The 26134-nt window shown below is 40.7% G+C and overlaps 1 protein-coding gene across 1 annotated transcript in view; it reads left to right on the top strand.

The window, feature by feature from the left end:
- LOC127361959 (protocadherin-16-like) overlaps positions 1-16434 on the top strand; it is a 77347-nt gene extending 60913 nt beyond the window's left edge. The window contains exons 7-21 of the mRNA XM_051397162.1: positions 870-1057; positions 1145-1241; positions 1823-1980; positions 3429-4275; positions 6333-6572; positions 7402-7527; positions 7684-7893; positions 7995-8861; positions 8965-9078; positions 9162-9373; positions 9710-9861; positions 10540-10670; positions 10927-11213; positions 11338-11479; positions 12015-16434. Of these exons, the coding sequence (XP_051253122.1) occupies positions 870-1057; positions 1145-1241; positions 1823-1980; positions 3429-4275; positions 6333-6572; positions 7402-7527; positions 7684-7893; positions 7995-8861; positions 8965-9078; positions 9162-9373; positions 9710-9861; positions 10540-10670; positions 10927-11213; positions 11338-11479; positions 12015-14593 (6350 nt within the window). The 3' untranslated portion in view covers positions 14594-16434. The remainder of the gene's footprint in view (positions 1-869; positions 1058-1144; positions 1242-1822; positions 1981-3428; positions 4276-6332; positions 6573-7401; positions 7528-7683; positions 7894-7994; positions 8862-8964; positions 9079-9161; positions 9374-9709; positions 9862-10539; positions 10671-10926; positions 11214-11337; positions 11480-12014) is intronic.
- The last annotated feature ends 9700 nt before the right edge of the window (positions 16435-26134 follow it).

Genomic DNA, 26134 nt, shown 5'->3' with positions numbered 1-26134 from the left:
GAGTGTTAAAATGTGGATTGCTTTGGTCTACTACATTACGCACTCAAAGAAAATCTGTGTATTTATGCAGACAAGTGCATATCTAAAGATGCCTTTGGAGATGTTGAAGAGAGAAATGCCTGAAGAACAGAGCAGACATGAATGAAAAAAAGCAGTTAGCTAACTTTAATGTCATGCTTTAATATAGCTGCTGTTGACACAGGAGGTAGCGCAATAAAAGAAAGGCTGCGCTGCTGATATTATTTGTTGACTATTTGAAATATCTGCCTCCAGAAGGCATATATATATATATTTCCTTAGATTGCTAAAACTAAAATGAACTAAACTGAAATAACAACAAAACAAGAAATTCCTTTCGACATGAGCTCGCAAGACCCATCAATGTGAAAGACAAGCACAAGAAACGTTTCATATCTGTCATCAAAAATAGAAATTATTTGTGAAAAAACTCAATCAATGTTTAGTCAACTCACAAAGTCATCTCTTAAAGATGAGACACTACATTTGCCTCTTCTCCACTGTCAATAATTAGTCATGATGGTGACAGCAGCACTAAGTGACTTGCTGGGCTCTAATTGGCCTGCTGAGCCTGTTAGTCTGTGGGTGGAGACTCAGACTCTGAATTGTGATCAGTTTCTGGCAGAGTTATGAGTCTCTACAGCATCTGCCAAACTTCCAAAATTCCTCCATTTTTGTATGTGAGAGAGTGTGTGTGCCCATGTACACATACATCTACACACTGTGCATGTCTATTACTTTTGTGTCATTGATCAAAGCCTGCTGGCTCTTAAGTCTCTCATCATTATTCCAGTGCTCTGGACTAGTGCCTCCGCATAAAATCCCTCTCATCCACCCCCTTCTCTCCCCAGGTGAGATCAGTACAAGGACTACTCTGGACAGAGAGCAGCAGTCAAGTTACCAGCTGGTGGTGGTGGTTCAAGACGGAGGTTCGCCTCCCCGTAGCGCCACAGGCACAGCCTTCATCACTGTCCTGGATGACAACGACAATAACCCCGCTTTCACCCACAGCCAGTTGGGCAAAAACCTCATCATACAGGTGATGCCACAAGACCAAAAACACAGACAGGCAGAAAATGAAATGTCTTTTATATCTTTGTTGATGTGTTTTTTTTTTCATCTGTAGGTGACAGAGGGTCAGTCCTCTGGGGTTTTACTTGGCGCATTGCAAGCCAAAGACCCCGATGAAGGAGAGAATGGCACTGTGTTCTACTCTTTGTCGGGTACGGTACCTTCAGGAAGTAAAGAGAGTACTCCTCTGCAAAATAACTTTTGAAAGATTTATTATATGTATGTAAATGTAATTGTTTAGGAAAGTGATAGCACTCACTGAGGTGTCCTGATATTGGATTATTGGAATAATGCATATCAAAACAACTTTCAGGGGCAATCTGCCACCCAATCAGAAGACAGTATTTTCCATGGCTGTGGTATCAGCATATTATTATAGGATTATAGGATTATAGGGTTATTTTTTGTTGTTTAATAGCTTTTTTCATTTTTTTCCCCAGTTTTTTTGTATTTGTTGTGTGTTTTACTTTGTTGCTTTAGTGTAAAGAACTTTTTACGTTTTACTGTTTAGAAAAGTACTATATAAATTAAATACATCATTGTTGGTTATCAGGTGTGTGAACACTGTAAATGTATGACACCATGGCTGAGGCTATTAGTAACATCACTTATGTCTAAAAATGGATTCAATTTAATGCTGACAAAAACTTACAACTGACTTACTGCGTTTGTGTATTTTGCTCTCCCACGTACAACTACTTGAGTTTAAGCTTGGACTTTCTGTCTCTCCCAGGTACCAGGGCTGAGCGTTTCTCTTTGAACCCAAACACTGGGGAGCTGCGTTCATCATCCCCTCTCAGCCACTCGGAGCGGGCTGAGTACACTCTGACGGTGACAGCCAATGACAGAGGACAGCCCCCACGCAGCACCTCCTGCTCCCTCACCATTCAGGTCAGACTTTCATTGGAGCCCAGCCAGCACAAACACCCTCACTACTCACCTATTTAATATCAAAGAATAGACTCAGGGCTGGGAGGATCCATGTCTCTGGGCCCCTAAGACTAGCTGCAGACATATCAGCCTCACTTCTGACAAGCTTCCCTCCCATCCCCTCCCTTTTCTTCCCCTGTGACTTTTCAAAAGGGAAATTTCTATCTGAAATGGAAAAGTGGGTCTGAATCAAATACTCCCAGCTGGCTTGTGATGAGGGCCAGCTGTAGACTGCTCTGATCAAGGTCATACTCAATGGCTTCAACACTTTTTTAATACAGTAGCCCTTTTGCAATGAGCAGCAGGGCTGTATACTCACGTAAAACACAGCATTGAAGGTAATTCAGTTAATATTTAATATACAACAGAAAATGGACACAATGGAAGAACCCTGCAAGGAACGTAGATTTATGGGTTCCAGGAAAATAGAGTTGCCATATAAACAACTCCAATAAGTGCCAGTTCAAATTTTCCTCCTTTCCAACAACAAAAAAATGAAAGTCATAATTATTAGTTAATTGGATTAAACAGTACAGTGTTGTTCTTGCCCACTGACGCATTTCTGTAATTTCCTTTAATCATCATTTCAGACGGATTTTCTAAATCCATCAATGATAGGATGGGACTATACCAATTTATTTCTGGAACACTCGTGTTCCATCTAATGTGGAACCAATTTACAGCTTGTCATGTAAGATTTCACAACAAACACTGCATATTTTTCTGAGTGCCTACTTATTGTGGGAACTGTGCTGTAGTGCTGTAGTGTGCAATGCTGAGTATCTATTACTGAGTATCTCTGTAATGCTGCTGAACATTTGATCAACACAACCTCTCCCTCCCCCCTTTTACAGCTGTTTAACTTTTCTCAGTCCACGCTTGTCTCAAAGAAAAAAAACATTTTTTATTAAAACAATGTGTCATGTGTTACTTATGTTGCTCTTTTCATACAAAAGAGAGAAATAATAATGTTGTAGTCTTCGAAGAGACTTGAACTGCTCATCAAAGTGTAAAGCTATACAGTACAGAAATCTGTCCCAGTGCAAAATTCAAACCCTCTCACTATTTCCTCCTCCGATTGTGTTACTTTTATCATCTATTATTTTATTATTTTTCCTGGCAGCGACATGAGTATCAGATTAAGCGTTATTAAGGTTAGCAGGCGTGTTATTCAACTCTATAAAAAACCTCTTGTAACTGGTTTCATTTATTCCCAGTGAACACATACAGTACAAGTGAGTGGATTGGACAAAATCTGTTTTTGCTTTGCCCAAAATCCATGAAATATTTTCATTCTTTGTATGGAAAATTGTAAACTTCAGTTGCCACCGGGCATCTAAATGGAGCGTTAGATCCACTGTCATGTTGCTCTGTCTTCAAATACTCATGCAGGGTTTTTTTCATTACAGGTTCTCAGCACTAACAGACCTACTTCTAAGACCAATTCCCTCTCCATATCCTTTAATTCTGTGGAGGAGGCCAAGCCTGGCTCTGTTATCGGCTCAGTTCACGTCCGTGACAGAGAAACTTCAGAGCACGGCGAGGTGACTTACACCGTGGTGGGGGGTACAGATCGAGATGGGACCTTTGTTGTGGATCGCCTGACTGGAGACGTGTACTTGGCTCGTACCCTTGACTATGAGCGAGATGCACGCTACAACCTGCAGATTGAGGTGGATGACTTCTCTCAGGTCCCTCCTAGCAGCACCCTGGTCCACCTGGAAATTGATGTAGAGGATAGCAATGACCATGCCCCTCAGTTCCCAGAGGACCCAATCACAATCGTCATCTCTGAAAGCATGGAGCCCGGCTCGTCTGTCTATACTTTCCAAGCGACAGATAAGGATGGCAGTGGGCCCAATAGTGAGCTCAGGTACTCCATTCTCCACCAATGGCCAAACACCCCTGGCCTACTAACCCTCGACCCCTCCTCTGGGGTTCTTTCCTTGGCCCAGGAGGTGGACCATGAGGTCACCTCCAACCTGATACTAGTTGTAAAGGCAACAGACTCTGCCCATGATGCCAGCCAGAGGCGCTGGGGTTCTGTCACAGCAAGGGTGTACATAACGGATGAGAATGACAATCCACCAGTGTTCACCTCGCCAACAGCTGTCAGTGTGATGGAAGACCAGCCGGTGGGCTTTGTGGTACTGTATGTCATGGCCAGAGATGCAGACCAAGGAGAGAATGGCAGAGTGACCTACACCATCCTGTCAGGCAACACTGGAGGAACATTCAGCCTTAACCCTAACACTGGTAAGTCCAGCCAAGTGCCAATACAGGAGGTACGGTACCAGCCACTCAGAAATGGCCAGAATGACCACCACCAGGTGGCACCTGGAATTCCAGCACTTGAGCATTACTGGGTCTTGCAAATCCCTTGCTCAAATTGAAATATTTTCAATCTAAATTTTGCTTTGCATTGAATGTCTACTCACCTTTTCGCATGCTTCCACACAGACCTACACTACAATCACCAAACTTCCCACTCCATAAACACACGCAAACTCTTGTAATACTCTACTTACGTCTAAGTACAGCCCAACTCTTGCTTCACCTTTCATGACTTATTTCTCTCAGTTGGAGGCCAGACAGACAAAGCAGCCTGCCAGATATGTAACACACACATAAGATAACACACATGTACACACACACACACACACACACACACACACACACACACACACACACACAACCCATCATCTGTTATTGTGGATCTATTCCCATGAAAGACCAAAGAACCTCCTGCTCAGGCTTCTGGGAACCATTAGAGAAGGGATCAGTTACGCGTGTTTATGTGTACGCACGTGTGTGTATGTGTGTGTGTAGGCAGGCACACATGTGTTTGTGTGCTTGCATGAGATTCTGTCACTTAGTCAGCGCTGACCTTGGGCTATTTGGTCCTGTGGGCTTTGTTGTGGTGTTTGAGACACGTGTCAATGTAGGCTCCGCCTTCCTCTTCAAGTTGCCAACCAGGATGCCCCCTGGAGCAGCTTGGGGATGGAAACATTCAGGGTCTGTCATGCATGCCCCTTCTGCTTCAGCCCAATATGTGTGCTCACCTTTAACTGTTTTCATGCACACCGGTTATTTGTTAGAATGATGACAGAGTTAATCCTCTGAGCACCTCGTTTGCTCCTGTTTTGGGGTCAGTGACTGTAGACCTGTGACCATCTCTACACACTCAGTTTTCATTACTCTGGCATCACAGTTTACCACAATAGAGAGAACTGTGAATCTAATATAAGGAATATATAAAGTCACAGAGTGAGACACATCCTCATTACTCATTGTCAGTAGGGAGGTCATTAATTTCACTTTTGGAAGGAAGGGTGAGTGCACTGGTGATATGGTGAATTCCTTCTTTGCAAAAGACAACACAATTCAGGGATTAAAACATCAAATGTTGATAAATGACTTGACTGCATAAAAGACAAGAAAGATGTGTTTGTTGTCCGAGCAACCTCAGCTAACCCTCACACTGCAGTGTTGGCGCCACAAACCTTACATAGGCTTAAGATCTTGGAATTGAAAACATCCAAAATAAAAACTCTCCCCTGTTTCCCACTGTCTTTTTCTCCCCATGTGTTATCAGTGACCAGGGATACGGCAGGCTCACAGAGGAGTCAAATTTGGTGAAAATATTCCAGCCTGTAATTCCTACCAGATTAAAGGCTTAGGGGCAAGTTATCTCAGTCCTAGCAAGATACAAAGCGAAAACATGCTCAAAAAAGTTAAAACCAAAACAGCCCTGTCCCTCTTTTTCTTTAACAGTTGCAGCTCATTTTAAAGCATGAAATTGAAATTGAATCAATGCAAGCTCTACCCTCTTAGGGCAGGATAATGAAAAGGCAAGGGTGCCCCTAATTTCTACAGTGCACGGCAGGCCTGGCTGTTGCGTGTCTAGAGTGTGTGTTTACTGCTTCTTTCTCGATGGCTGCGGCATTCTCCAATGGAAAATCTCGTAAACTGTGGCCAGACCGTTGGGCTGTTACAGCAGTGGTGGTGGTAGCACTCAGGTAGGCAAAGCTGTGTGTGTGAAGGAGATTAGTTCTGATTTGGCCCTCGCACGGCAACTTTTCACACTTGCTTTTTAAATCATTTGACTACACACAACCATGGAAAGTGGCATGTTTTATTGCCTTTGATAGCATGCTTTCATACTGTAGATGTTGTGTGTAACTGCCTCCGTGAAACAGGCTGTAATAAAGTACACCCACACACACACACACACACACACACACACACACATACACACACACACATACAGGAAATCTCTCCTCACATTTCACCTCTGATTCATCTCTCTACAGGCTCTCTGTCTATTTTCAAACCTCTGGACCGTGAGGAGCAGGACGTCTTTAACCTCACAATAATCGCTGAGGATCATGGGATACCCCAGCACTCCTCCAGCCAGCTGCTGCGTGTCCATGTGATTGATGTTAATGATGAGGTGCCCTGGTTTGAGGAGAGCCAGTATGAAGCCCAAATCTCTGAGAATCAGCCTCCAGGAACTAGTGTATTGACGGTGTCCGCTTCTGACCTGGACCAAGGTGAAACATTAAGTGTACACTGACTTAGTTTACTGCAGATTTGGTACATGGAATCCTATTTTTTAATTAACAATGCATTCCCATTGAGCACGGATTTGGGAATATGCATGTCAGAATTTCGCTGGAAAGTTAATGTTTTAGAAATCTAACATACACACATTGTTTCAGCATAATTAAAATTACTATAGTTTGATGTGAGGTCCTAACTACATGTTGACATGTTTATTACCTGTAGCCTAGACATTTAAAAAACTTTAACAACCTACCGATCAACTAAGCCTATTAATTAAGATGTCTGTTTGTGTATGTTAATTTTTTTGTAAATATATCAAATTGTGCTGCTTCAGCAATTAAGATGAACAAAAATGCCTGTAATTCTTCTCAGCCTTCATGTGCTGAGTACATATTACAGACATTATTAACAGTTGCTTTTAATTGAGGACTACATAGTAATGGGAGGGGGGTGCAGAAAGGGTGCATTCCCCCTGACTTAGTCAGAAGCACATAAAACAGAAGGATTATAAACTTTCTCTCCAAAAGCAATCAGTGAAATAAACAGGTGAGGTTGCCAGACTGCTTTCTGTTAGCACGCAATCTGGCATCCAGACACCTGAGGGAGAGCCCGTCACTGCCAAATGCTTAGACAGCACTAACTAAACTAATGACGAACAAACAAATAAATATACAAGCTATTAACAACAGGAATCCAAATACCTTCTAAATGCTGTATTTGTATTTACATGTCTGATTTTCATAATTTTGTAATTGGTATAATTTTTTTACAATGCAGTTTTTTATTAAAGCAAAGTCACTATGTGTTTTTCTGCAGGAACAAATGGGCAGGTGACATATGGTGGTTTCTTTGAGGAGGGTTTCAACATCAACCCAGTTACAGGTGTAATAACAACAACTAAGTCACTGGACAGGGAGCTGCATGAGTACTACACTGTGACAGGTACTGACCTCTGACTGTCCTACACCACCACAGATAAAACATGGCCCTGGATGACTGCTCTGACATACATAATGTTAAGAGTTACTTCCTGAATTTCAAATGTGTCATGTGGCATTCACCATCTCTGTGTGGGTTTTTTTTCTTATTTTTTGACAGTTTATGCAAAAGATGGAGGCCTCCCCCCCAATTATGCCAAAACCACAGTGCGGATCAGAGTGCTTGATGAGAATGACAATGCCCCTTTCTTTGGACGTCTCTACTATAGCATAGAGGTGCCTGAGAACCTGGAGGCATTGCCTCTGTTTACCCTCAGAGCCACTGACCAGGATGTAGGAGATAGTGGGGAGATGACCTACAAAATTACAGGTACGAATTTGTTTTATCGCACCACTCTAAATGATCAGCTCAACTGATGACTGTGCATTTTTATAACTTTTTATAACCATTTTCCATTGCTCTTCTTACAGCTGGAGATCCATCTGGTAACTTCCGCTTGGACAGACAGTCGGGTGTGCTGTCTACTTCAAGGCCTCTGGATCGGGAGAAGACGGCTGGGTACACGCTAACAGTCACAGCTCAAGACCAGGGCCAGCCACCCCTTAGCAGCACTGCTACAGTGGAGGTAACTGTTATGGACATCAACGATCACAGCCCCCAGTTTCAGAGAAGCAGCTACACCTCAGACATTTCAGAAGATGTTCCCATTGGCTCACTGGTCCTGGAAGTGAAAGCCATTGATCTGGACCAGGGCCCAAACAGTCAGGTGCTATACTTTCTGAGCAGTGGCTCTCAGAGCATGTTCATCATAGACCAGAACACAGGCCGCATTATCACAGCAGCCCCCCTAGACAGAGAGAGAACTGCTTCTTACACCTTTGAGGTGTGTGCCACTGACTCTTCCCCGGTAAACCCACGTAACTCCACTGCTCAGGTGACCGTCTACATTCAGGATGTGAACGACAATGCTCCCTTCTTCATTCAGGACCCACTTATTGTGAACATCTCCGCCAGCAGTGTGTCTAGCCGCCGAGTGCTAGCCACCATGAGGGCGGAGGACAAGGACTTTGGGGCTAATGGCTCTGTGTTTTATCGTTTTGCCAACCCTGTGAGGGGTTTCACCATCAACTCGCTGACAGGAGACATTCAGGCCACAGAGAAGCTGCAGACTCTGACCCAAAGCCAGAGGACTTTGATAGTCCAGGCCATGGACCAGGGCAACCCAGCTCAATCTTCCCTGGGTGTGGTTATCATTTATATCAGAGAACAGAGCTACAGGGGGATTCGCTTCTCCCGCACAGCACGAGATGTCAGTCTGCAGGAGAACGCTGCTAAAGGTTTGAGTGATATAAAATTCTAACCTTTTTATTTGGAAACCAGTGAATGTATATTGAAAATAATTAGTACATGCTTCAACAGAGTGTGTTTTTCACCTTATAGGCACAGTAGTAACACAGACTCAGGCCCAGTACCCTGATGGCTCTCAAACTGGTATCAGCTACAGTATTTTCAGTGGAAACAGAATGCAATCTTTTGGAATAAACGCCATTACTGGTAAGTGCGGAGATGGCAGCATATACTACAAAATGATGTTTTCCAAATCTGCAGTGTGACTCATTGTTATTTTGGTGAATTAGGTGAAATATGGGTCCAGAAATCTGAAGGACTAGACTTTGAGGAGACCCCGAAACTCCGCCTTGTGGTGAAAGCAGAGACTGCATCCTCCAGCTCCTACATGGCTGTCAACTTAATCCTGCAGGACGTCAATGACAACTTGCCACGCTTCCAACTCCAGAACTATGTAGCCTACATTAGAGAGGCACAGGGCTACGATTTCCCCATTATCCAGGTGCAGTAGCCTGTCCCCCACACATTTATTATGGTTGGCTGTTGCTTTTAGGTGTGAAGTTGTAGAATAAAAAAGAACTCAAGCTTCAGAAATCTGGATAGTTTCAGCGCTGTAGAGTAATGACTCAGAAATAACTGTTCAATTGAATGTGTTCTTAGTGTCCCAACTGAATATACTGCAAAATCATTTGTGCCCTGAAGCCAGGTCCATATAGTCCATTTTTATGAACTCTTCACTTCCAAGTCCAATATTGCTCACTAGTTCATGTTACACTGAAACAGCCATTGCACATATTCCTATATTTATGTTTCCAAAACGGGTTGACCATTTCCACAGGTTGCTGCAGATGACCTGGACCAGGGTCAGAATGGTCAGGTGACCTACTCTATCAGGTCATCATCCATGAGTGGCTTGTTTAAGATAGACCCACTTACCGGCAGCATCACCACTGCAGCTATAATGGACAGAGAGATCTGGACGCAAACAAAGTGAGTTTTGCTTGTTTGCTCTATTTTTTCTCTTTGTCTGTAATCACATCCTCCCATGTGGTTCTGCACAGCTCATCTCTGCTCTTATCATGTCCATGTTTAATGTTTGTTTATTGTTACAATGTCCATTCTCTCTCAAAAATACCTTCCCTTGTTTTAATAGTAAAGTTTATTTATTTGTGCATATCTTCATTAAATAGTCCCAGATTTTCAGTGTAGTTCAGTTTGAAACTTTAGTTGAGTTCTGTATTTCCACATTTTTCTATCTGCAAGAAGACCATCTGAACTGTACTTTAAATAAGGTCCTCTTTTAACAAGGACTGATCAGAAAAGGGTTTCAGTTATAGAAAGAGAAGAGACTAAATGGGAAAATGCTATGGACCAGAGCTTATAAAAGTAAAAAAAAACAGCAGATGGTATTTTAAAATCTGGTTTTAAACAAATTTTTCATTGTTGTTTTCCAATCACTTTTTAATATTGAAAATAAGTACTCATAAATTCCAGATCTGTAAAGGGTTTTTTTTTCTTTTGAAAAAACAGAACAAAAACAAAGAGTGAGTTTTTTCCGATGCTCATTCTGAAACAAAAGTAACTGATCTTGTTAGTAGGTAAAACATTACGCAACCAGGTTCATAAAAGTTAAAAGTTCAGACACTGACATTCATTTTGTTGCACCAGGCTTGTTGTTACGGCAACAGACCGTGGAACCCCGCGTCTGGCTGGCTCAGCCACCCTCACAGTGATCATCATCGATCTCAACGACAACAGCCCTATGATTCCTCTGCCTCGAGAGATCCGAGTGCCTGAGGGTAAGTCAGCTTCACAGGGGAAGTTAGTCTAGTGATCTTATCATAAAGCCTCATATCACTCTCCCTGGCAGCTCACTCGGTGTGGCTCAGTGAGAAAAGTCTGACCCTATTATGAAACAAACTAGCGCCAAGTTCCTCTGTTCATTTCCTGTCTATTAGATCAAGGCTTTCCAGAACAGGATATTTCTTAATAAAGTTTTTTTTAATGTCTGGTCTTCTTCTTCTGCCTCTCCACCTTCTTGTCATACACATACAGATACTCTGATTGGCACAGTTATCACCCAGGTAACAGGAAATGATGTGGACTCAGGGCCAGCCCTCTCCTACACATTACACCTGGATACAAACAGCCAAGGCATGTTTGGGATTTATCGTTATGGAGGAGGAGTGTCTCTGACAGGCTCTCTGGACTATGAGGAAAGGACGTGGTACACTTTGACCGTCCGCTCATCCGACTCTAAACATCAAAGCGAGGCCAACCTCACTGTGCTGGTGGATGATGTGAATGATAATGCCCCCACCTTTACTCAAGACTTGTATCAGGTACAGATAACTGTTTTCACGACTGCAAATACCACCACATGTGGTATAGTATTAGCATGTTTGTTAAATTGGTGAAATATCTGTAATGGTTATACATAAATCTATATCATGTGTTTCTAATTAGGTGACTATATCAGAGCACCTCCCAGCAGGCAGTGCAGTCATCACAGTAACAGCCACTGACTGTGACTTTGGGGAGAATGGAAAGATTACCTACAGAGTAATGTCATCAACTAGGGGCGTCTTCTACATTGACCCAAGCAACGGTAAGGTTACTGTGCGCACATTTATGGTTGTTTATATCTGATTTCTAACCAGAGCTCCTCTTAATTACCCTTCATAAAATCGTTATCCCCCAAGGCTCTTCTTGGATGCACATTTGGGGTTTGGACATATTTGCAACAGGCATTGCAAAATATTTTATCATTTTGTTCATTAAAAGTAATTGAGAGCCAGATTTAATGTTATTTGCCTCAGATGTTTTGGTTGAGATAGCATCTAAAAATAAGTATGTTATAAAAGAGGACTCTTTTTTTGCCTCAAGCTATTCTGTGTCCTATTCTCAAATGCAATTCCTTTGTCTCAAATATTGTTCCCTTCAAAAGTATGTGCCCAAACCTGCTACAGTGATTACAAAAAGTAATTTCAATTGAATTATTTATTTGAATCATTAATTGTTATTTTTTTAATGGCAAACCACAATGTGTAATGGATTACATTGGTAATTAATATGATGAGCTCTGGACAGAATATTAAAATAAAGTTGCTCTTTTTTTGACCATGTTCTTTGTAACCTCATAGGTACTCTGTTCGTCAACCAAAAAACTGAGTTTGATTTTGAAAATCCTTCCATCCTGGTGGTTATTGAGGCACGGGACCAGGGCACTCCATCCCTTTCATCCATCACCACTGTCCAGGTACAAGTGTCCGATGTCAACGACAACGCCCCCATCTTCCACCAGTCAGAATACAGAGCCACTGTGTCTGAAGATGGGCTTCCTGGATCAACTGTTCTGACCTTAGAGGCTGTGGATGGAGACCTGTCCCGGGACAACTGTGGTTTTGATTTTGCCATTGCCAGTGGCAACTTAGGTAATACCTTCCAGATTGAGAGCAGTGTACACTTCTTGGAGGGGCAGGGCTTCCAGACAGTCGGCAGCCTGATCCTGGTGGAGGAGCTGGACTTTGAAGCAGTGCCAAGTTACAACCTGACTGTTGTTGTATCAGATCGTGGAATCCCGCAGCGTAGCTCCAGCGTGCCTATCCTCATCAGTGTTACAGATGCCAATGACAACCCTCCAGCTTTCAGCCGAGCAGAGTACAGTGTGGTACTAAGTGAGGGTGCAGCAGCAGGGACAGAGATCTTGCATCTATCTGCCACAGATCCAGACTCTGCTCCCAATGGAGAGGTTCAGTACTTCATAAGCTCAGGAGACGAGACAGACCTTTTCGAGGTAGACCGGTGGACCGGAGCCTTGAGGCTGCAGAGACCTCTGGACAATGAGAGACAGTCGTCCCATATGATTGTTGTCCAGGCTACTGACGGTCAAGGGCACTATGCTTTGGCCCCAGTCAGTATCGAGGTGAAGGACGTCAATGATAACCGGCCCTTCTTTCCCCTCAAACTATTAACTGCGAGCATCAGGGAGAACCAACCCCAGAATGCCTTAGTCACCATGCTGCATGCAATCGACAATGACAGAGGTGTTTTTGGACAGTTAAGGTACTACATGTTAGACAACAATGAGTCCTTCCTCATCAACCAAACTTCCGGAGAAGTACGGACTCGCTCTACTTTTGACTTTGAGAAGCTAAACTCCTTCAATTTTGTGGCTGTTGCCATGGATGCTGGCAACTATTCTGCTACTGTAACAGTGCAGGTGTATGTGACAGGGGAGGATGAATATGATCCTGTTTTCACCTCGTCAGAGTTCTCATTTGAAGTGCCTGAGGGAGCAAAGAAAGGTCAAATCATTGGTAAAGTAAAAGCCAGCGATGAGGACGGCGGTGTAGATGGCATTGTCCTCTACTCTCTATCTGACAGTTCACCTTATTTTGAAGTAAATAAATCAACAGGAGCCATTTCCTTAAAGATGGACAGCTACAGTAGACATGTGAGTCGCTCTAAAAGAGAGTTGCGTCTAATGACACTGGATGTGACTGCTCACAGCCCTTTGGAGACGTCGCGTGTAGCAGTGGCCAAAGTTAGCATAGATGTGACCCATACATCTTTTGGGCTCACCACAGACATGAATATACTGCTTATCAGTGTCATTGCAGTATCACTTGGGACCATAGTCATACTAATAATAATTGCTGTGGCACTATTTTTTGTTAAATTAAGACGTCGGAAGAAGGAGCAAAAATCACTCGGACGAACACCAACATCAGGCACCATGCTGCACAAGATTGAGGAAACAAAAATACCAGCAAATGAAATGATTTACCATCAGGCCCTTCCTGGATACACAGCTGATCAGAGTGGCAGCAGTGGGGGTCCATACACTCGTGGAGGATCCCTGGATCCCTCCCATTCCAGTGGGCGTGGCTCTGCAGAGGCAGAGGCAGCAGAGGATGATGAGATAAGAATGATTAATGAATACCCTCGAGTGTCAAGTATCTCCTCCTCCATGCAGGAGCGTATCTCTGCACGAGGTCCAGACTCTGGAATCCAGCAGGATGCAGATCAGCTGTCAGACGTGTCCTGTGAGCCTTCCATAGATTGGTTCAGAGGGAAGAAACTGGGCAGCCTAAATGGTACTTTATTAGCTGGCCAGGTGCCAGTCTACAGGGATGAGGGGGGTGGGTATGTGGGTGTGGGACGGGGACTCAGCATTTCCCACCCTAAAGATTATACTTTCCCAGAAGATGGAAAGCCTGCTGTGGATGGCTCCCTGACAGCCATCGTGGCCAGTGATGAGGAGCTGAGAGGCAGCTATAACTGGGACTACCTACTAAACTGGTGTCCCCAGTTCCAGCCCTTAGCTAACGTTTTTACTGAAATAGCACGTTTAAAAGATGAAACAGCTCCTCCTCATCCTCGCAGATCTTTTCATCACAAAGCAAAGGCAGAGTCAAGAATTGACCCCCCTCCTCTCATAACCTCTGTGGCCCATCCCGGGGCCAAAACTGTACCTCCAAAGCCCGCCGTAGGGAGGACATTCCCCCACTTGGCTTCTTTACGAAGATCTCCCATCAGCGCTGAGGGATCCATCTCCTCAGTTGCCATGTCTCCAAGTTTCTCCCCCTCTCTCTCACCCCTGGCAGCACGTTCACCCGCAATCACACCATTCAGTGTCTCACAGGGCCCCTCTGCATCAATGATCAGCACAACTGAACACAATTTGGAACACAGTGAGGAGGCAGAGCTGAGGATTTAGATTCTAAAGGCAAATCTGAAGGGTGAATTAAAACTGAGTCATTGCTGTCGCAGACTTGTTCTACTGTATGACCACAGGGGCTGCAACCTGAAATGAGTCAGTGCTTTTCTGTTTTCTGTTCTCTATCTCAAGAGAACAAGTACACAAAGTCAAAATAGCTAGAAGTTGTGGTGCTTACTGAAGAAAAACTGAATTACATGACTAACAGGCCAAAATGGACTATGCCTTTTTTTATGTGTGTGAAAGAAACTCCTTTTTCTTCTGTTGATCAGTGTTAATTTGCACATTCGAATGGAGATTCATACATGATGTCAATATTTTGTAAAAAAGCATTGTCTATATTTTTATACTTAAATGTGGTTTCTGACAAGAAATGGCATAAAAGTGTCAAAAGGTTGCTAAAACCTCAGAATATATTTCTATATTTGTATATATGTTGCTTGTACTGTATACTTGTTTGTACTGTAAGTTGTTTTTCTCACTTGTAATTCTTAACCTTGTGGTTTTAAATGAAGCTCTTCATTAATGCTTTATGGAGTGGGATTTTTGTAACAGATTATTGTAAATATTTATAGAGGAAGAGACATCCTTTCTTGAACAAATGAAACATCAGTCAGAATACAATATTGTGTGATCACATTTTCTACGGATCTAGTGTTTGATCTCACATCAAAAGGTAATCATGAATGTGAAATGCTGAAAAGTTGTCTTAGTCCTCAACATATGTCCCTTCATTTTCTGAAAAGGAAAATGGAACTTGACATCCAATGATCCTGTCCTTCAGGTGCCGTGGCTTTAATTTCTCACAACGAGCCTTACTGTGTTCATTTTGCATTGTGAAAATGATTCATGTGAGGGAGAACAGCTACGCAGCTACATGGTAAATGTAAAATTGTTTGCTCTGTCAGTAAACTAATCATTCCAGAGAATGTAAGCAGGTCAGGTCATACAAACTCATCTAATCTTCCTCAGTAAAATATTAAAGATGCATTACTTAAGTTCTGAATCAGTGCTATCCTGACATTGACTTTTGCAGCAGGTTTTTCTGTCCAGATTTATTGTATAGATTTACTGACAAACTATAATGAATGTTATTTTGGACCACATTTGTCCCCTTTTTCCAGTAGCACTACAAAGAATAGTATATGGATTAATAGTAATACTAACAAATTTTACATACGGTGTGATGGAAGTATGAAAAGTGTATATTTATGAATGTTCAAGCACCACCAGAGAATGTTCCATTGTCAATGAAAAGAAATTAATGTAATGTACATGTTCAGCCATAATTCACATAATGCTTTACACAGATGCCTACATAAACATAAATAGATTCATGATCATAATTGTGTTTTTGACAGCCTTTACAAAATAAAGAATGTGTAAATTTGCATTAATAATTACCTAGAGCTCTGCCAATGCATAAATGTGGATTCATCTCCACTTCCAGTTGTTCTTAGTATTTTGTTTGCTTACACCCTCAGTTTTAGACCCTTGATAACATTATCTTAAGTAACACTAACATTCTACAATATTTTTTATTTATTATATAGGTAGACTTCAGAAGCTGAGAGGCTTGGTAAATTATTTACAAGGATGCTGTTTTGACCATGGCCAAATATACATGAACACTACCTATTTGATAGAATGAAGGTACCTTGTTGTTTGTATTGTTTTGTATTGAACATATTGTTACCTGCCACTTACGTTTCATGTTTTTCTAAACTGTACGTATAATGGTGCCATAGAAGAGAAATTCCTCCAAATGTTCACTCATATTCTAGGCTCCAGAGAAATGTTTTGAGCAAAAAGTGCCTCATTAAAGTACTTATGTGAACACATTATTGCCTCTGTCACATCTTTCTCAGCTCAGATAATGGTGATGTATGAAAATGGCCTATATGATACTTATTATGTGCAGTTATATTCAAAGCTGTATGATTTTAGATTACAAGTGAAAGATCCCAAAGATAACCAATGTTTTATCCAAAAAAGAAAGAAAAAAGTCTAACATGTTGGCAGTGATGTGACATTTGCCAAACACAAGATATGACAAGTGCACTGAGAGTTTATAAATTGGGTTCCTTTGAACACTAAAAGAGTCAGACACCTTCAGAAGGCTTAACAGTATTTTATGGCATCATAGACCTGAGTGACAGCTTAAGTCACTAGCACTACCCTGTAACCTTACATAAACTGTGCAATTCAAAACTCCCTATTATCCCAGGGGCAGTATAAATGGACAAACGTGGGCCTCAAACAGGCCACTTCAGTCCTGCTAAAATTAACAATATTTGATTTAATGACAGCCATTAAGTCTTATTACAACTTGATAAGTATGATGTAACATAATCACAAAGCCATAACAACTTATTTGAAGTAATGGCTTTACAGATGTCCTTATTTATATTGAAAGCAGTCATGAACAAAAAAAAGACACATATCCTGCCATCTAGTTCTTTGCTGAAGGTTTTCCAGCACAGATGAAACACATGCCTTTGACTTTGATAAAGAAACCTTCAACTGGTTTACATGACATTCTCAGCCTTATTCCATTTGTGTATTTGTTTGTTTAAATGAGCACCGTATCAACATGGAGCCAGATCTTTGGTGTTCTAATGCTCATTCATGTTTTTTGCCAAAATATCTCATTCACATTACATTTTGCAACTCAGAAGTCATTCATCATGTAAGTGACCACACCAAACAACATGTCAAGCCTCAAGTTTTTATCTTTAGGCGTATGCAACAACAGACATTCTCACAAAATATCTTGAATTATTATTAGTTCTCTGTTTTTGTCCCTGCATTTATCTTTGTTTTTCCTCTTTAGAAATGTCAGTCCATTTTGCTGTTTCTACTAATTGCCCTCAATTTCTATTCCCCAGATCATATAACACATAAGAACAGCATGGTGAAAGAAACGGAGTTCATACATAAATCCTTTAAAAGTAAAATACTGGTGCTCTCAAACTAAAACATAAAAAAGACTAGACAAACTATGATGATTTGGTTTTACCCTAATGAACTTTTCATCAAACAGCAGAAAGTTCAAGTAGTGTAATAATCAAAACTTTTCTCTCTAGAAATTCATTTGTCAGAACTCTTGAACTTTTTCACATTTTAGAATTAATGTGTGTCAACAACATTACTAAACAGTGTTTTTTTAGTATCCAACCCCACCTGTCATGGAAACTCATTGCATCACTCTCATATTGCCCGAGGCTGGACAACACTACTGCTGGCTGATGAAACAGAGCTGAAACTGGACCAGCGCTGCTTGTCCGCTCCAAGGCCTGCCTCTGAGTGGTTATGGAGTTGAAACCTAAACCCTGTGGTATTCTGAGCAATTACACACATGCACAAAGAGGTGAATTCATGTGTGCATTTTTTGTCCCTGGCCTGGAAATATGGGCGGAGCTTGCTGCATTGGACAGCCCGTTGATGATACACTGTCATAGTAGATTCAGGTTATGAGATGAATGCTGTGACCCAAACCGAGCACCTAGGATCAGAGGCCAGTATATACACAACAGAACTCAGATGATATGAGTAAGAGGGCATAAGCCAAGCCATTACTCAAAGCTTAAATTAAAGGCTCTGTGTAAACCAAATGAAATCTATCATTTTCCCGTCAACATGATGTGGATACACAGGAGGCTGCTCTGTTAACATGCAATCTTCAGTGCTAGGCTGCCCTGTTACCTTCACTGACGTGCTGCTTCAACATCTGTGTCTCTTATAGAGTTGTCAGTACTGCTATGCTTGTATGATAAAAAGAAAAGCCTTGGTCTTGCAGTTTGTTCAGTAGTCCTAACCTGGGATTAAGTCTATTTATTACTTAAATTCCTTTATTTTCTTGTATTTAACTTGGATGTTATTCTCATATTTTGTCCATTCTGACTATGGGTCATTATATCATTGTACTCACTGGTAGACTCGACATTCTGACTTATTGTGTCCATTATGTAGAAGTTTGAAAAACAAAATGTACCCACCATTCAGTGTTCATTCGCTGTCAATATACAATAAAGAGGATCCAGTTAAGGGTAATATCTTTATGCAGTTTGCTACAATTTTTAATCACTGACCCAATCAGATTGTCAGACTCCATGTTTCCCAGTTTGGAAACTAGCAAACCACTTTCTTGTATTTGCTAATTGCTTCTACACTTAATGCTCAAATGCTTCTATATCATGCACACAAGCTAAATCAAAAGTGTTCCACAACCTCATACTGACATAAATAAATTAACATGTGTGTATGAAAACACCATGCAAGGCTAACAGCTACTGTGCATGGACATCCAGAGGACTACTTTCTGTGTTTACTTCTGGTCAGAGAGTTTTAAATCATTTCTGCTACATTTAAGTTTTTTGGAAAGCTGTAAGAGGCTAGTGACCCTTGCCCCAATTAACATTGTCCTTGCTGACCAAAATGTGAGAATAACACTCAGACTGACAAACAACCTCTTTAAAACTTAAAAATACTAATTTGTATTCTGTTTCAGTGTGATCATTATGCTACCTGTGCTCATGCTGTTCATGCTTAAAGTTGCTTTTTCACAAAAGGAAGCATCCAGCCTTTGAAATCTTTAAACCTGCTGGAGAACAAAAGTGTTGTTATTCATATTGATCAGCTCCACACTTTGATCAAAGAATATGCAAATCAACTAATTTCATGCATTGCTGAATGATTTCCCAGTAAAGCACCCTTCTAAATACATGCAATATTCTCATTTTCTTGCAAAACAATAAGAGAATGAGTTATTACTGCTCTGGCAGTCATGGAGCATTTTCATTGCTTCAAGATTTAGGTGTTGCTTGTTTGAGTTATGTAAGCAAAAAGCTGTAGGAGATAACTTGCATAATTACTCAATTACGTTTTCTGATGGTAAACATCTAATCTGTCTCATATTGTTTTATCTTCCTCATGCAAGTTTCAAAGATGTGTCTCCAAAACAAAATGAGCCTATGAATATCTGAAGGGGATTCAATGATTTCTTTGTAACTGTCATGACTTCTTGCATAGAATTCATCAGTAGCAGTACCTCAGAATAAGGACATTAAATCTTTGGAAAATCACTTGTTTTCTCTCTTTAAAAAGGTCTAATGTGTAACATTTAGGAGTATCTATTAGCAGAAATTAAATATAATACTCATAGGAATATTTTCATTAGTGTATAATCACCTGAATACAGGAATTGTTGTGTTTTTGTTACCTTAGAATGAGCCATATTTATCTACAGATGCTGGGTTGCCTTCCATGGACAATGCTGAACCGCCATGTTTCTACACCACCCCAGAATGGACAAACCAAACAGTTGCGGCAGAGTTTTTTGCAAGTTTCACAACCCATTCTCATTTCCAGGTTGTCAAATGCAGATGCGAGTTGTTTTAAGTTAGTCGCAATGTTGCAACTTCACTGCTAGATGCCACTAAACACAGGTCCTTTAAATTTTATTTGACAGTAAAATTCTAGGTTATAGTTTGATTGATTGCCATCACTGTAAGTTGTCTATTGGTCTAAGTCTTATAAAGCACTTTACCATATTATATATACTTGCAATTAGTGTGTAAAATGGAACTGAGATACAGAGTTTGTCTCAAATCTTTTTCCAAGTCTAATGGTGAGCTTGAATTTCTCCAGAACTGGAGAAAGAGCTTGACAACATGAGCTACTGTAGAAACATGGCAGTTGAACATGGTGGACAGTAGACTGTAGATAAAATGGTTAATTCTAAGGTAATGAAACAACAATTCCCGTATTCAGATAATTAAAACCTATGAATATTATATTCCATTAGATCCTCCTAAATGTCACACAGTGGACCTTTGAGCTCAAACCTACATGTGTGCAGTGTTCAAGAGAAATCCTTCTGTGTAGCTGCTTATTAAAAATGGCACTGGGGCACAGGAGAGGGACTCAGTGTCATATGTTGTCAGGGTACAGTGAGTTTGGTGCAGCATGTCTACCTGACATTAAAGGTAGCCTAACAATTAACCCTCACTCAGATGTTCCAGACAACTTCCATGCATTTTAGCAGTAGAGAGCTTATGCAGCCCTGAAGGCATAATGACTATAACGACTGGAGGATATAATGGTTTTAACATGGCTTCTGCAGAAGAACTTGTGCCATGGGTCCTTCTCACTGTCTTATGTTCAAAAGCACTTTCTATAATGAAGCTATACCAAAATAGGCAGACTTTCAAAGGTAGTTAACCAGGGCTAGATAATGTCTCTCTTTTTTATAATCTAGGCAGTGATCTCATCTTGATGACACAGTATATGATGTGACAGATAAAAAGATGAATACCAGCTGCAGAGATCAGTCAATTGTGAAGTGAATCACAGTGGAGGATATGGGCTTATGGACATAAGGAATGGGAATCTTTGCATTCGGGTGTATGCTGCTTTGTCTGCAGGCCCTTTGGTAAGGATCAGACTCTTCTCTGGAGAAGCCCAGGCTACCGTCCAGTTAAAATGAGGCCAGACCAGAGAGAGGTCTCTCTGCTCATGCTTGGATTACCCATAAACCCCTCATACCTGCAGCTTGCACGGAAGTCTCCTCTCCTTGTTCCCTCAGCAGAGGGCCAGGCTCCAGGGATGCTCCATCCTCAGCTTACCACAATCCTTTCTCCAAACACTCCAGAGAGACTTTTTCCCCCCTCTGATCGTCTTGTCTCTTACGAGTTCTGTTTTTTCCCCTGCTCTCTCTTCAAGGTCTTGCCAGGCTACTTGCGTGACTAGAGGGAGTGGAAAAAAAGGTTTCAAAACCCATTGGCACGCGAGCCCCAAATCTATTTTTGGAGAGCGTTCTTTTTTTCTTTGAAAACAAAAAAGCCACAGGGAGAAATAGGCAATACTGGGGTGAAGGGGGTCTGTTTCTCATTTGGCCAGGCCTGCCTCCTGTCCTGCCCCGCCAGCGTCAGAACCACAGCATGGGGAAAGAGGGTGGCTCAGACTAGGGAGGAGAAATGTTTTTCCTGCAAAACCGCGGCCAAAACTATGGACCCTCATCTTAGCCCTTGTCACTTAGCAACCAGCCCAACCTGTTTCCCATTACTAGGCCATCTGCTTGTGTTTCAGGCTTTACTTTGTTTTGATTTGTTTCGCCCCTTTTTAACTTTTGTCTTAAATTCGCCATGATTAAATTACTGCATTTAAATTTGTCCTTCATTGTTAATTCATTTTCATCAGGCATTGTTTGCTAGGCCTGCTGCAGAAGCCTTTACTGCAATGCAACCCATGGCTTAATTCCATTATGCCTTGGTGATTTGTTGCAGTTATTGTGTAAAGCGGTTTGTGGAGGAGACAGACGATGAGATAGGAATTCAATAAATTATGTATGAGAGGTTCATTGTTTGAGAAATGTGAATATATTCTTCACTGTTTCAGCTTGTTCATAGAACAATATATATATAGGGTTACAACAGCTCTGAATTTTGTGTGCTTTGAAATAGCACTAAAATTTCCCATTTCTTAAAAGCAATTGTTGCAATTGCAAAAAAATAATGATGCTGGATAGCAACACAATTGCAAGATGCACAGTGAATGCCCAGTAAATAAAATATCCACCCCTTAATTTATTTGACAGCAACACAATTAACATAAGTTTAGCCTTATTTTACAACTGGCATATGTTATCTTCTTTGATTGTTGATGAGGATGTTTGTTTATGCCAAGTTAAGATTTCCTTTGTTCTGTTAAGAAGAGGCTACAAAATGACACAGGATCTTGTCAGAGAAATTCTGTAATAAATTACAATGATGATGATGTAACTGTTTTTAAGACTTTCATGTAGAGCTATTAAGGCTGACAACAAATCTGAGTTTATAATGACAACAGTTGTAATTACGCCAATTTCAGCAAGAGATGCTGCAGTCTGTCAGTCTGACGTTCCAACACATTATGGCATGAATGAAAATGGAGTGCTTTGTGGTTGTAGAGTATAATGACTCACAGCAGTGTGCTGCTGCGCTGATGACGAAGTGTTTCCCATCACTGATTCTGTGATGGGAAATTTCTTGTAGAGACTTTGGAAAACCACTGTGCCCTCAACTGATTCTGTCAAAATAAAAGCCACTGTCCTTATTTCAATATACTGTATAGCAACTGAGTTCATGGCTAAATATCTTATTGGTTTAGACTATCCAAGTCTAGACCCCTTGTTATCCACTTGAAAAATCTTGAAATGTGTCAGTACTGATGCTTGTACACATCTAAAATAAATGTGTAGTGCATGTACACACTCCCAAACCAGAAGAAGCCTATTGATTCTGGAAACCCTGTAATTCTTACATATCAAGCTAAACCTTCAGTTTTCAAAAGACTGTACTTCCTGACCCTTAACTCCTAAACACACATCATATTCTATGCACATTCATGCTCCAAACAGGATGAAGAAACATACGGAGGTTAGTAACTGATTCAAGTGACATTTTGTCTGGCGCCATTTTCAGGTTACACTTTGGCTGAACATAGGCTACTCAAGGTCTGCAACCTTGTTTGACAGACCGTGTCACCTTAACTGAACAACATGTGGGTGAGGGCTTTTTTAAAGAAATGGTATTTTGAAGCAAGATCAAACAGATCAAATCCAAAGTTATTGGAAAAATCCAATTTGATTAAAAAGATGAAGAAATACTCCTCTCTGTTGAAATTGGATTATGATTAGAGAAATAAGTTAGATACCCCATGACAAATCATCTGTATGACCATTTAAAAAAATTTATTAGGTTTGTCAAGACCCAAACCTCTGCTGAAGGTCATAATGACACATTTTCTCAAGATTTTTGAAAGAAAAAAACAGCTTTGGTTAAGGTTTGAGAAAAGATGAAGCAGCAATATCACTGCCTCCTCTCCTTGTGTTTATCTGTCTAAGCCCAAGATGGAACAAATCAGACCAAATAATAAACCAAACATTAATAATTTTTTCATCAAATCTTTAACCTCAAGACATTGCATAAAGTTTTAAAAGAAATTGTTTTATTGACCCTTTTTTTTGGCTTGAGAACTTACTATGTTGATCTAACCTTGTTAGTGAGAGTTGGGATTATTTTCTTTAGTTCAATATCTCTGTGGGAATCTGGCTCAGTGCTGGGCAAAACCATTGGAGAGTCAGATTGATTGACTGAATGCAAACAGATTCCAACTCCCTTCTTCTTGGTGAATCATAGAAACATGGGGAGAAACACTTACACCTCTGCTATAAGAACAGCCACAAGCAATTTCAGAGAAAAACACTGAATATATTGAAATCTCAAAGGTTTCTACATATAATGATCAACCAACCTGTATCTCCTGTGGAGTATAGAGGTGCCAAGGGAGAAAGAATATAAAATATCCAGGGGGAAAGTGGCCTCATAGTGGCACATAAACATACTTTCTAGACAGATTTGGTCTGACAAACCAGCACTAAAGTCCAACAGTTGTAACTGAGGAACTAAGCACTCAACACCTGCTTTAACAGATCTCTACCTTCCAGCACTATCCATCTAAGGGACATAAATCTAGTACTATGAAAACATGTGCTGACAGGCATAAGTAAGAAGAGCAGAAGAAGGCATGAGTCATTTTCATCTCTCTTCTTATTAAACTATCATATATTAAACTGTAATATTTGGAACATATTAGAATCTCTGAGCCAGTGCCTTATGCATTCAGCTTTATGCAGCACTGACAACGAAAAGAAATATGAGCTAAAATCTTAGGAATCATGTAAGTAAGTTTAGTAATTATAAAGACTATGTGGATTTCCATAGTCTTTATAATTACTAAACTTACTTACATGATCACAATCCTAGCCATGTGGGCTTCAAAATATGCCAAGTAATATATATTCATTATAATATATGTATGTATACATACATATACATTTAAGGGTGCCAAATGTTAAAAAACCCAGAACTGTAAATAGTAAAAACTGGTAATATACACAACATTTACATTTTCTTAGCAACTCTAATTAAGAATCATTCATGTAACAACATGTTTTAGTTGTTGGAAAGTACACTGCCCTCTGATTTCCATTGTTAAACAGCTAAATCCTTATGTTAAAATTTGCCTGGTTTCCAGTTGTAAAACTGCAGTTGTAAAAATATGTTTGATATGATCGTGACTGATTCGACTGCTATTTCACAGACCAGTGCAAACTTTCCACAATCTTGAAAATCACTCACGGATATAATCAGTAGTATTGCATGTTCCCAGCTTAATAAACAATGAACCATTGTTGTTGACAGATTCATACATTTGTGACTGATGACCCTCTAAACAGACTGGGAAATATAGATAATAAAAGTGAATATGGCTGGCACCAGACAATAGACTTGGTAACTTTTATGAATTTATTTTGAAGTTCACATCTCTGGCTCCACCGGCAAACTCAATTATCTAATGCTGATTTTTTTCCCACTCTACCACCTGATTAAGAAATATCTAATCCCCAATGCTAATTAACCTCCTGACATCAAAATACACTAAGACCTAAAAGGGACTTCAAGGCAATTTGGAATTAAACCTGACCAACAGACTGATAAACAGATTTCTGGGTCTTTGTTCAGACATTACCTTTCAGGGTCTGACTTTTCATAATTGTGTTTCTGCTTTGTGTTGATGACATGAAGCACAGTAAAGCGCTTCTGTGTTTTTGTTTCCTTTGAGCCAGAGGGATTCAAGCACTGTCCCACTAGACGTGAGAATAGCTGCCAGCCTTGAGGTTTGAACAGTGGACTGACATACTTAACCTCATCAGTCACTACACACTTTCTCTCATTTGCATATGATACTTGGCTGTGGGAAAAAGGTGGGGTACAATACTAAAGTTGCAGCCAAAGGGGCAACAATAATTTATGATGATCCCCAATGATGTTTACATCAAATACACACACTCTCTACTGCTTTGAGGATTTATTATGGCGCACACGATGAATCGAGAACATATGGCAGTGCTTAGCTGCTGCCAAGTGTGTTTTTTTTCTAAGGCTCACTATCCTCACAGCTCAATGACGTGGTGAGATTGCTAACACTGAATGGGGATGTTAGCACAAAGGTGCACAGTCGCAGAGTTAGTGATTAGTGTGCCTTCCTTGGCTAAAGCTCTTAAATTTCCCTTATTGTCATTATCATTATTATGCAGTACACACCAAAAATGCGGCTCAAATATTTTAGCTGAAAAAAAATCCATTTAACTTTCCACATTTAAACTTTCACATAAAACCGCACAATGACTCCTGGAACCTTTCTCAGCTTGAGAAATAGACCCAATTCTTTGGCAGTGGTTTCTTTATCCTCCTGGTCCTGGGAAACAAGAGCTTTGTTGGTTTTCCTTCTAATCAAGAACTGAGTTACACCTGGGATACATGAATGCAAGTAACTGCAATTAACAACCTTTTGTTATACAAAACAAGCAGTACTCTAGACCCTGAGGACCAGCACTGAAAAACAGTGGCCTTAGAGCTCTCTCACCCAACCTTATTCCACTCAAACTGTAATGTTTACAACAACATAAAACAAGTCTACTGTACACTGTAACCTACT

This window comes from Dicentrarchus labrax, unplaced genomic scaffold (assembly GCF_905237075.1).
Source record: "Dicentrarchus labrax unplaced genomic scaffold, dlabrax2021, whole genome shotgun sequence".
Classification (NCBI taxonomy): Eukaryota; Metazoa; Chordata; class Actinopteri; family Moronidae; genus Dicentrarchus; species Dicentrarchus labrax.
Note: the sequence above shows the minus strand (reverse complement) of the source record. Positions and strands in the feature narration are given on the sequence as shown.